Source organism: Idiotropiscis lumnitzeri, chromosome 2 (genome assembly GCF_059441095.1).
Source record: "Idiotropiscis lumnitzeri isolate Australia: NSW breed Sydney's pygmy pipehorse chromosome 2, RoL_Ilum_1.0, whole genome shotgun sequence".
In the NCBI taxonomy this organism is placed as follows: domain Eukaryota; kingdom Metazoa; phylum Chordata; class Actinopteri; order Syngnathiformes; family Syngnathidae; genus Idiotropiscis; species Idiotropiscis lumnitzeri.
Genome location: NC_142392.1, coordinates 36,480,768 through 36,493,518, shown reverse-complemented (window position 1 = coordinate 36,493,518; position 12,751 = coordinate 36,480,768). Strand labels below are relative to the sequence as shown.

Sequence of the window (12,751 nt, the reverse complement as noted above, 5' to 3'; positions counted from 1 at the left end):
ATTTCTTATCTAAAATGAAGATAACACTGTATATATTGCTTTTTCTTACCTTTACACTTTGTATAAACAACTATAGTGTGGTTATGTCTTATGAAGTGCAACGGAGAAAATTATGTGACGTCTATTTTGAGCGACGAAAAAATTGTCAGGACCGCTTCCCAGCCTGAAGCGGTGTAAGGTGGACCCTTAAGCGCAGACTCAGGAGGTAGGATTGACAGGGCGTTTATTGAAGGCCGACAAGCAACACACAATAATCACTATAGGATCAATATTTATAAATTTACTAACCGCAAGGGTTCTATGATTACCACCGCCGGGAGGGCGAAACGGAAAACGCTGGGTGATCGGGTCACTCCAGGAAATAAATAAGGAAAGAACAGAAATCGCTTGCAACGCAAGGAACCAAAAAACAATGCTTACCACAAAAAGGGTGAAGACAAGACCAATTGGAACGAGAAAACTTAAAGCGAGCCGTAAAGTAGCTGTGAGCAAACCAAGGACAAAATACGCAAATGACAAAAACGAGCGCAAATCACGAGGAGAACAAACTATGAACAAGACCATGAGCAAGCGCATGAGCAACGCTTAAATAGTCCGTAATCAGAGTCCCAATGAGGCGCAGCTGTGGCGATCGGGAGCGCGTCCGGCTCGTGGCCGCTGCCGGGAGCGGAGCCGCCGGGCCACGCCCACTCGCTGGGAGCGCAACAGACGGATCGTGACAAAAATAATATCAAATAATTTAATTAATATTTTAATATTTCAAGATCACAATAATCTTCAAATTTAGAACTAAAAGAATATAAAAACTAACACAAATAAAACACACTTCAATTAAATAAAAAAAATAAAAAATTGTAATTTATTTTCCCAAGCCAATCAGAGCCGCATTATGAGGATGAAAGAGCCGCATGAGGCTCCGGAGCCGCGGGTTGCCGACTGCTGGTCTAAGAGGTGGACGCGATAGCCTAGCACAGTGTTTTTCAACCACTGTGCCGCGGCACACCAGTGTGCCGTGAGATATTGTCAGGTGTGCCGTGGGAAATTATTCAATTTGTGTACCTGTGCGGTCTAGCGCCTGCAGAGTTAAGTAGTAAAATGTAGTACTCTTCCAAACCAGTAGGCGGCGGCAGCAGCAGCAGGTAGTGAATTGCCTTGTGCTTGGAGACAAGTGGATAGCAGAATGAAAAAAGTGGATAACAGAACGACAGTGAAAGTAATGGATATGTTTTTGAAGAGAAAAAAATGCTGACTCTGAACTGGACCCTGGACAAAACCCAGACCTAGATGAAGGCCCTAGTATGAGTGGAGGTAAAAAAAAAAAAAAAAAGCAAAGATGTCCTGCAAAGTTTCTGCCGTGAGGCAATACAGCGAAAGCTATCTTTCATCTGGATTTACTTTTACCGGAGATGCAACGACACCGACTCCGTTGTGCTTGGTATGTGGTGAAAAGCTCTCCAACGGCGCTCTGGTCCCAAGCACGCTTAAACGCCATCTCCAAACGAAACGCCCTTTACTTCAAAACAAAAATGTGGCGTATTTTGTTGGCCTGAGTGAACACACGGAGAAACAAGCAACTTTCATGAGAAAAACCGCAAAGGTAAGCGAGAGAGCCCTTAAAGCTAGCTACCACGTCGCTGAACTTGTGGCTAAATCAAAAAAAGTCTCACTCGTGGCAGAGGAATTAATACTTTGATTCCTGCCAATATATCAGCTCTGTGTTCATCCAAACAGGCACAGGTTTCACACCGAGTATGAATGTGAAAGATTTTACGATACTTTATTCTTTGTTTATTTGATTCATATTCAAGACTTTTAATAGGTCATTTTCAATGTTAAAAAACACTTTTTTCACATTTTCAGCTGGTAGTGTGCCGCAGGATTTTTTTCAATGAAAAAAATGTGCCTTGGCTCAAAAAAGGTTGAAAAACACTGGCCTAGCACATAGCTAAAGATGTAGCTCCTCGAGCGACAGTGCGCACAAGATTTAAACGCCTCATAAAAGTAGTCGACAAGAGGTCCGAAAATATTTGCTGCAAGCAGCACTTCCCGATATGGACAACATCGGGACGGGAGCGGAGACATGTCAAGCGTTTTGCATCCACATCCGACTTGTGGTCGAGACGCGACATGGACCCCTGTTTGACCCCGACTGTGCATGACATTGACGACAAGTGGCAACTGCGCACCGGAGTACTCGAGACCGCACATTTTCCTGATGAAGTTCACTTGTTTATTTGGCATTGGCATTCCATTGACATTTTTTTTCCATTTCATTTAGCATTTTGTTGACAGGCGACTAGCGCCTTTGCACATGGCATTACAGCATCTTGGCACAATCTATTTGCAGAGAAGATTTTGCGAGAAGTAACCTTTCTCTCCTGTTCTTTGTGACATTGTTCAAGTCATGCAAAGTAAGATATTTGGAAGGCTTCTACACATGATTTTTGTACTTTTATTTTCCATTGAAAGTAATGTGTACCACTTGGTCAATAAAGAAAACAGTTATTATGTATTTCCTGCATTTATTTTGATTTTGGTCCACGGGCGGAAATTTATCGTGATTCATCGTTATCGAGGTAAAATTGATCATTTTATTGCGATATTGATTTTAGGTCATATTGCCCAGCCCTATATTCTCTCCATCACAATTGTGTCTCTCAGCATTTCGTTTAGTGGCAAATTTTTTAGCACAAACGCTGCAACTGAATGGCTTATCTCCAGTGTGTGTTTTTATGTGGCTTGTTAACGTTGACTTGACAGAGAAGCATTTTCCACAAACTGAGCAGGAAAAAGGTTTTTCTCCACTGTGACTTCTTGTGTGTCTTGTTAAATGTGACTTATGGGAGAAGATTTTACCACAAAATGAGCAAGAAAGAGGTTCTTCAGTGTGTGTTCTTGCATGCTCTGTTAATCGGAACTTTAGAGAAAAGCTTTTGCCACAAACTGAGCAGGAAAAAGGTTTTTCTCCAGTGTGTGTTCTTGTGTGGTTTGTTAAATGCGACTTTTGAGAGAAACTCTTGCCACAAACCGAGCAGGAAAAAGGTTTTTCTCCAGTGTGTGTTCTTGTGTGTTCTGTTAAAGTTCCCTTTTGAGAGAAGCATTTTCCACAAACCGAGCAGGAAAAAGGTTTTTCTCCACTGTGCATTCTTGTGTGGATTGTTAAATCAAACTTTCGAGAGGAGCATTTCCCACAAACTGAACAAGAAAAAGGTTTTTCACCACTGTGTGTTTCTCTGTGCCCTTTTAAAGACAGCTTTGAAGTGAATGAGTCAGTGTGACATGCCCTTTTACTTTTAGCTTGCCCATTATCATCATCGTCGTCATGAGCGTCTGATAATGTGTCCTCATGATGTGCTTGTGATGGCCCCCAGTGGTCTTCATCACCTTCTGTTGCCACGTGACGACTTGAACTGCTGCTTGTAGGCTCCGCCCCTCTGTTGTCCTCACTCTCATCCTTGTTTTCATCTTCAGTCTTTATAGGGACAAAGTTCAGTGGTGACTTGTTGATCTCCTCCTCCTCCTCCTCCTTTTTGATGTGAGTCCAGTCTGGCTCCTCTTTCACAGAACGGAGATTGTTTTCACTGACGTCTGCAGGACACAAAAAGACAAATTTGGTTTGGTCAAGTCAAAGGTCAGGCGGCGACTTCGACTTATATTGTTTTTACCGTGCTACCTTGACTTGTGCCTGCCGCACACGGAGCAATGCGTGCGACCCCAACTTGGACCGGACCATCGGGGACATTTCACAAAATTACGTCCTACGATGTAAGCCTCCCGTTAGCCGCACAACAGTGATAAACGAGCATTTAAAAAGGAAGCACGTTGCGGCTGATGCCCGATTTAATTCCTGAATTAGTCACAGACGTTTCTGGAAGCGAGCTGAAGTTAGCACACACAGGCTATTGTGTGCGTCTGATGGAACGCCTGTTGTGGGACCCGAACATCTTGATGGGGGCCATCGCAACAAAATGACATCGATAAAATAGGAATCCTTCAAGTGAAATATGTTTACAATTATTTCATTTTGCATTTAGAGATAGTTTCATCGTGGGTACTTTTTGCTTCCATTATAATCTGGATCCCTAAAAGAATTAAAGGGGCCCAGGAATCAGAGTGGCTATTTATTGCATGATTTACGTTTGTTTTTTGTTTTTTTTTACCCAAAATGACATTTATCCTGCTCGTACATTCCGACATTTCCCTTTTTCCTTTTTTAAAATAAAATTTCTGTTTCTAAATCATATTTAAAACAAAACTATGTTTGAAGAGACAAAATCCCTACACATAAGCATTAAGCAAAAACACTTTCACTCTGACTTACATGTTGACATATTTGAATAATGACTGTTTATATTAAAGTTATCCAATACATATTCAAATTAGACTAAGATACACCATAATATTATAAGAGTTCCCTGAATTATTTTGTAACTGCAATGATGCTTAACAGCCATAAGGTGTCAGTAATGAGTAACAAAGTAACACAAGACCTCCCACTTTGACAGTGCAAGCTGCATAAGAGCAGAACATCACATGGACAAAATTAGACATCATCATTGTCATTTGCATAAATTATCAAGAACTATGAGTTGCGGGGGAGATGCAAACCACCTGAGCCACAGGAACTTTATTACCAGGAACTAAATGTTCCTGGACTTGTAGATAGAAAAGGGGGTTGTGACGTTCTCCCTTTTTAAGCCCATAGTAAGCCAAAGATGCAGATGCATTCCTTGCAGCATGCGCTTGTTCACTGATGAGATCCGAGCAACCCTGAATGGATGCATTCAATGTATTTTAAATGTTTGGATGGGGTGAATCTACGCACATGTGCACAAAACAGTGCAGGGCCACCCGAGGTTCATTGACTCTCACCCGACGAAGCCAGTGCAAAGTTAATAAATAAATAAATAAAACCAATACGTACTTGATTTAAAAAAAAAAAAACTTAATATTTTGTGTTTTATCCACTAAAATTGATCATCCGCCATTGATGTTTTCGCCGCAGTGTGCACATTTTTTAGAGTCGAGCAGAATTCCTTCCGTCAGGACTTGCTTGAACAAGATATAAAACCCAGAAAATGTAAAATGTTAAACGAGTTCAAATTTTATACTGGGAAAAACATGGAGTTCACCCCCCACTATTGGTTATTCTTATTCTTATTTTCTGCACTGATTTCGTTTGGCATAAACAAATGTTCAGCAAACCGACAAGTAAAAGGCAACATTTAAAAATAAAATGGCAATAACCGTGAACGATTTCCCCAAACAACTTAATGTTGTGATGCATTTTTCGAACGATAGAAAGTCGTTCTATACAAAGCAAATGAGAGTAAGACGTCTACAAACCTGCTTTGTGTGGCACAACACGAAGCTGCTTGCAACCTTCGCCCAGCAGTTGAAGATGTTGCTCGTTCTCTTCTTTTATTCCACAAAGTTCCTCTTCGTACTTGGGTGTCGTTTTTGCACACATTTTCAAATGATAATTCCAAAAAATCCGCACTTGATCTCTGCTTGGCGATGAGTCACGTGCCTCTTTTTGTTAGCGGCTAGCTAGCTAACAAGCTAAGCTAACTACGCCGAAAAGCATCAACGCGCGAAGATGAGGTTATCGGGACACAAAGACTTAATGAATTATGTCGTAGTCCTTTAGAGTAGCACTGGACATCCGATGAGAAAATTACAGTCAGTTCCACACTAAATCAGAAGAATTTAGCGGTGGCTGTTTTTATTTCGGTGTAGACGGGTCGGTGGATGTGGTCGAGGTCCTTCGGAAGCTGCGCGCTTGCTAATGACGTCATGCTTTAAGCACGTATTTTTCAAATATATTTCTTTGCCTCTGTGTTTGTTTTTACACCTGGCTGTTCGGTTTTAATATATATTTTATATAATATTTTGATTCAGTTGATAAAAAAATCTTACAAAATAACTAAATTAACGCCACATTGGCGAGTCTGCTCTTACGTCACATCCTGCCTTTGCCCCGAGAAGCCGCCGCTGCTCCAGCAGTGGGACGTTTACGTTTCTCCGACCGAACTTGCAACAATGCTGTGGTTCACTCGGGTTGCAAGATTGTATGAATATAATGTCTGCATATACTCGCAGTTGCTCTCAATTATTTCACGCCCGCCCCTCCCAAGAAGAAAAAGATTCGCGCCCCCCACCACCATTTTTTTCTGTCTTTGTATATTGATGTTAGATTGTCAATAAAATATCTCTGAACTAACCTAAATTGATAACAAATATAATTTTGAGAACTATTATAGTGATGATCTAGAAACTCAGTACTCTGTTGTGCAAATATTGATGAGAGGACAAATATTTGTCATGTCATTATCCACACGGCTTAACCTGAACAGGGTCGCGGGAGGGTACTTGAGCCTATCCCAGCTGACTACGGGCGAAAGGCACACGACACCCTGAACTGGTCCCCAGCCAGTCACAGGGCAGACAAAGACACCGTCACTGAGAGGGAACTGAACCCACGTTGCCTGCACACAACTCAGGCGAGTGTACCACTACAGCATCAGTGACATGATACATATTTACGAATACGTGAAAAAAAAATTTTTTATTAACATAAACAAACATTTCTGATTTTGTTAACACATCTGCCACCATGTTGTCGGTTGGACATTATTTCTTACCGATTATCCTGGAAAGCAGGGGTGGGCAAACCACGGTCTGGGGGCCACATGCAGCCTGTTAAATGTTTTAATCCGGCCTGCCGAACTTTAAAAAAATTAAATGAATAAACCTTGTTCATGTTTTATTTTCTAAATACTGTGGTTTTTCAAAGACATATACTGTTTTAATGCTTTTTTTCCACTTTCATTTAAAATTAAATGTATTTTTTTTCTCAGATGACGTGAGGGCACCAAAACACTTTATCCATCTGCTCCTCGTCCGGCCCGTCTGTCAAATTTTAGAACTCATTGTGGCCCGCCAATCAAAAATTATTCCCGCCCCTGCTGCAAAGGATCACGGGAGCCTATCCCAGCTGTCTATGGGCGAAGGGCGCACAACTCCCTGAACTGGTCGCCAGCCAGGAACAAGGCAGACATAGACACTGTCACTGAGTGAGAACCGAACCCACGATACCCGCACACAAATCAGGCGAATGTACCACTACACCATCAGTGACAATCCCAAATCTATTTTCCCATTATTAACAGTTGATGTGATAAAGTGATACTTTGTCAAGTTTGCACCTTTGCCTTTTTACAGGCTTTTTCGACAGTGCTATGGTGCCTTGATTGTCCGAAAAAACAATAGGTTGCTCTTTATTTTTTGCATGTGATGTTTTCTTTCTCACAAGGGGACATTTCACATGGATTGAGCTGTTAAGTCACGAAAAAAGTAAAAGAAAAACAATAATGAAGATTCTTTAAGAATATGCAAGAAAGAAATCTTTCAGATCAAAATTTCACATTGTGGTTTGACAAATGTTGATACATTATATTTTCCATGAGGTGTTTGTTGTTTATTCATTTAATTGTATCCTCACTTCAATATTTAAGTTTTTTTTTCTTTCACGTTTTTTTACCTCTTTCAGTATTTAAATCGATTTTCATGTAATTATTTTAGCTTGCTTATGTATTACTCCAATATGTATTAAAAAATTTCAAAATGTAAAAATTCTATTAATATTTTTAAATACTTTTTATTTCAATCTTGAATATTTGTCCATTTAAATATGTGTGGAATTATTTATTGAATTAATTCATACTTAAAAATTCATTTATTATTTTTTATCTTTCAAAATTTGGACCCTTCAATTTGTCCAATATTTAGTAAATAATTCTATTTTTATTATGAATTTAATTAACTCTGTATCCATCCATCCATTATCTATACCGCTTCTCCTCATTCGGGTCGCGGGGGTGCTGGAGCCTTTCCCAGCTATCTTCGGGCAGTAGGCGGGGGACACCCTGAACTGGTTGCCAGCCAATTGCAGGGCACACAGAGACGAACAACCATCCGCGCTCACACTCATAGGAGCAATTTAGAGTGTTCAATCGGCCTACCATGCATGTTTTTGGAATGTGGGAGGAAACCGGAGTACCCGGAGGAAACCCACGCAAGCACGAGGAGAACATGCAAACTCCACACAGGATGGCCGGAGCCGGGATCGAACCCGCGCCCGATGCTGTCTCTCACTGTGAGGCAAGCGTGCTAACCAGTCGGTCTGTATATGGTTGCGAATTTTAATTTTTTCACTATTTTATTGAAATGTTAGAGGGTTAAAAATTATTTCAGTGTTTATTTAATTACTTAAATATTTCATTATTGCTTTCAGTATTCATTAAACTACGGCAATTCACCTTTCCAATTCAGACAGCCGTAGCAACGAACTGCGTGATGGGGATCATCTCCGTGGTGACAAATAAACGTTGACTCCAGTCGCCATCAGATTGCCAACTCCTGACATTCCAAAACCTTTGAGAGAAACCAAGACGATTTGTGTTTCTCTTTCTGGTTCTTTTTCTAGTTCAACTTCTAGTTCAGTTTTTCACCTTTTCACACAGCGTAATGAAAGCCAGTTGAGCAAGTGGAACAAGTGATTTTATTGATAATTGTGGAAGACACCGATTTCATAAGCACTGTTTCTTCTCACACCTTTTCCATTAGGTACAATTAAAAAGACAACTGAAAAGCATAACGCGGACAAATGTTGTTCCACACAAAGGCCATTAATTTTATTTTCATGTTTGATGTAAACACAAAAAAAATCATCACTCAGACACAATGGTTCTTCTGACACGGATCACATTGGCTTAATGTCAATAAAAAAACTGCAAAATTCAATATATCATATTTTATTCAAAATCAAAATTTACGTTGTAGGATTGTATTACGATTACTGGCATTATTTTGAACACATACGGGACAGTATGTCGATAATTAAAGTTAGCAGGAGCATATTTACTGAATATGTATCCAATGAAACTAGAAGCACGGTGTCACGATCCGTGCTCCTTGTTGCAGCGGTGTGGGCGTGGTCGACGGCGCGTTGCCCGGAGACGCGGCCACGAGCGGGGCGAGCTCACGAGACGCTCAGCTGTAACTCATCACCCCATTGATTACTGATTATATAAACCTCCGACACGCACTTCCGCGTGTCGGATTATTGCTGACCCAACTTGCTCTCGCCATTGTGCCATTGCTATAGTTTTGCCAACCTTGTTCCGTGTGTTTGTCTTGATTGCTTGTTTGTTTGTTTGCTTGTTTGTTCTACAGCTACGTTTCGGCTCGCTTTCTGTTTTCGATGTTTGGACTTAACCTTACCCTTTTGAGGAAGGACATTTTCGTTTTCGGGTTTCTTGCATTGCAAGCTCTTTTTGTTAGTCGTTTTGGTTCCCCTGGGGGAAGATCTTTCCCCCGGCGTTTTTTCGTTCGTGTCTACCGACGCCAGTAAATATAGTTCCTCTATTTTCCCCGACAGCCCCCCATTGTGCCTGTCGCCTGTTCATTGCCTACTGTCGGTCACAATAAACTTTGTTACCAACTCATTTTCCCTTGCCCGCTATTTAAGAATCCACCAACACCGCTTTCCAGCCCCGGCTGGCCAGCCTTGGCGTGCCAGTCTACGGGACCAGACGGGAATCAACTATCCAGACGATGACTAACCTGGGGAGGACCTTCCCTCGGACGTGGACCCGTGCCGTGGGAGGGAGCGAGGACGACCGATTCAACCTACATTACCCTTGACATAAAAAAACTCCTATAAAAACTGAAGCTGGGCTGAAAGATGGCGCACATTTTTCGACTGTGCTCGCCAAGTGCAGTTTCTCGTGAGATGAAGAAAAAGCCGCCCAGATATCTGTCTTTGTACTATTTCCTGAACTCCAGAAATTGAAGAAACTAAATATCGGAACTCTAATCAGTTGTTGTTGAGTCTTTATTTGACCCTTTTCTTCTTGAGTACAAAAAACGAACATGCATTGGCGTAAGTTTGGCTTTTAAAGGTTGATTTACGAAACTACTTCTCATTTCCATGGTGACTGAACTCCATCATCTTTCCACAAAGAGTCAGTTCCTTCAGTTTTTTTTTGTCTTTTTTTAAGCTTTAAGGATCGTTGCTATTGTCACCAGCACAATTGTGTCTCTCAGCTTGCTGTTTAGTGGCGAATTTTTTCGCACAAACGCTGCAACTAATTGGCTTTTCTCCTCTGTGTGTTCTTGTGTGGCGTCATAAATGTGACTTTACAGAGAACCCCTTGGCACAAACTGAGCATGAAAATGGTTTTTCTCCAGTGTGTAATCGTGTATGTGTTTTTAAATTTGGCTTAAAAGAAAAGCTTTTGCCACAAACTGAGCAAGAAAAAGGTTTTTCTCCAGTGTGTGTTCTTGTGTGACTTATTAAATCAGACTTTCGCGAGCAACTCTTGCCACAAACTGAGCAGGAAAAAGGGTTTTCTCCACTGTGTTTTCCTGTGTGTTCTGTTAAACTTTCCTTTCTCGAGAAGCATTTTCCACAAACTGAGCATGAAAAAGGGTTTTCTTCAGTGTGTAATTGTGTATGTGTGGCACTCTGTAAAGTAGTCATCCCAATCTGATTTGTTTTTATAGCGCATGACTGTGTGGGTCGGTGTTCATTGCGGTTGATGTCACTGTGATGCATTTTCAGGTAACTGCATGTTATGTCGGTGGTCGGTGGGTGGCGCTGTGCGGCTGCATCACCAAGGGGGTGATGAGCTGAGACCATCGAGGGAGACTGTTGTTCTATACAATGCATGAGACGTATGAAACGTGATGCAACCGATGTGCTGACACATTATGCGTTTGTTTCTGTGTTAACAGGTAAAAAATATGTTCTTCAAGTTTGCGAATGAAGTGGGATGTAAATATAGAATGTGTGTACAATGCAGATGGGCGGGAAAACGATCGGTGGGAGCTACGTTAGCCGCTCTGGCTGTGTTACCCGCGCTAGCCATGTTAGCCTGTTACCCGCGCTAGCGATGTTAGCCGCGCTGATTGTGGTATCCCCGCTAGCGACTATACCCGCGCTGCGAATCAGGGGGGGTGCATGTTGGGACGCCATAGGGAAGTGGGATGTAAATATAGGATGTGTTTGCAATGCTGCTGGGCGGGAAAACGATCGGTGGGAGCTACGTTAGCCGCTCTGGCTGTGTTACCCGCGCTAGCTATGTTAGCCTGTGACCCGCGCCAGCTATGTTAGCCGCGCTAGCTACATTACCCGTGCTTGTTGTGTTGGATGAGCTGAGACCATCGAGGGAGACTGTTGTTCTATACAATGCATGAGACGTATGAAACGTGATGCAACCGATGTGCTGACACATTATGCGTTTGTTTCTGTGTTAACAGACCCCCGCCCCCCCCCATGAGAATAAATAAATATATTGCACTTGGATGAGCTTTGCCCTATTCTTATATGTGCAACATATTTTGGCGAGCCAAGCCTGTCAGGAGGCAGAAGAGGAATAAAAACTCAAACACCCTCCTGTAAAAAAAGAAGACAAAAGTTGAATCTTCACAAAGGAATAACATGGAGCATATGCGTGACTAGGTGAGCGCAGCCTTTTGGCAATTGGAAGAGGAGTCTCTCATGGATGACTGCAGGTACCTGAAGTGTGATGGCTGTGACACAGGAGAGCCCAGTAGGAAGCCAAGGCGTGCCCTCATCAGGATGGCAGAGGAGATGTTGGACAAAGTTGAGGAAGCCCAAGTGGACGGAGAAGTAAAACAGTACTATACGGACCTACTCAATTTCATCCAAGAATTAAACGGACCGCAAACATCTCCAGGCATAAAACACCAAACAAGGAAGCTAGCAATTGAAAAGGGACCAAATGAGAGGTCTTATTGGCCACACACTCCGCTTCAAAATACAGGATCGCCGCTCCAGAACCCACCAGTGCCTATTCATTCACTGCAGGAGGTGACGTTGAGGAGGGAGTTCAAGATTTTTGGACAAATTGGAGAGAGTGGACACAAAGACAAATTATCTTATTTGAGTTTACTACGCCAGATTGAGGCTGGAACCGAGAAGGGCCATACAGAGGCTGAAATTGTGGAGGCGGTGATCAGAGCGGTCAGTCCAGGGCTTCCGCTAAGAGACATGCTTGAAATCAAACGTGGGCTAACTCTCACAGCACTTCTTACAATTCTGAAGGGTCATTACAGAGTGGACAGCTCCACTGAAATTTATCATCAACTCATAAATATTTCCCAAGAACCCAGAGAGTCCGCTCTGAATTTTGTGTTCCGGGCTATTGAGCTAAAAGAAAAACTGCTATGGAAGGTGACTCATGAGGAGACAGAGGAGCATTACAGCAGAGCCACCATTCAACGCCAGTTCCTGCGCTCCATTGAAACTGGACTATCAAGTGACTCAGTAAAATTTCACATAATGCCTCACCTCAGTGTCAGGACTTTGACAGACGAAGAACTGATCGAGAGGGTGAATGAGGCCTCAAAAATTGAAAGTGAGAGACAAGAGAAACGTAAGAGGCTCACTGGTGTGAAAAGTTCTAAAGTTCTGGAGGTTCAGTCTGAAGTCCAAACAGAACAGGTGCCGACCCAAACACCTAGTAAGGTGAAGGAGCCCCCCTCGGCTGTGGCAGTCAAGGCGGTGAAGAGCAAAGAGACAAAGCCAGACAATGTGAATGCACAGCAGATTATGGAGGAGCTCAGAGCAGAAATGAGGCAGATGTTTCTGACAATGATGGAGGCTAGTCCACGGGCAAAACAGACAGGACGAGAGAGAGGCTGTCAAAAGTGCAGGGATGAG

General features: G+C 42.3%; 1 protein-coding gene across 1 annotated transcript; it reads right to left on the bottom strand.

Annotated features, from left to right (window-relative positions):
- Positions 1 to 2,112: 2,112 nt before the first annotated feature.
- LOC148342442 (uncharacterized) lies at positions 2,113 to 11,041 on the bottom strand. The gene is made up of 2 exons (XM_088286327.1): positions 10,948 to 11,041; positions 2,113 to 3,588 (listed from the first exon to the last, which is right to left on the bottom strand). The coding sequence occupies exons 1-2, from the start codon at positions 11,039 to 11,041 to the stop codon at positions 2,609 to 2,611; spliced, it is 1,074 nt and encodes a 357-aa protein (XP_088142453.1). The 3' UTR covers positions 2,113 to 2,608.
- Positions 11,042 to 12,751: the final 1,710 nt, after the last annotated feature.

What these genes read in the sequence shown, in the direction of transcription:
- LOC148342442 (XM_088286327.1), bottom strand. Translation starts at nt 11,041, where the DNA reads ATGGCGTCCCAACATGCACCCCCCCTGATTCGCAGCGCGGGTATAGTC. An exon ending in GGCTAACATCGCTAGCGCGG is followed by an intron (nt 3,589 to 10,947) that starts GTAACAGGCTAA and finishes TGTGTCCTGCAG; the next exon opens with ACGTCAGTGAAAACAATCTC.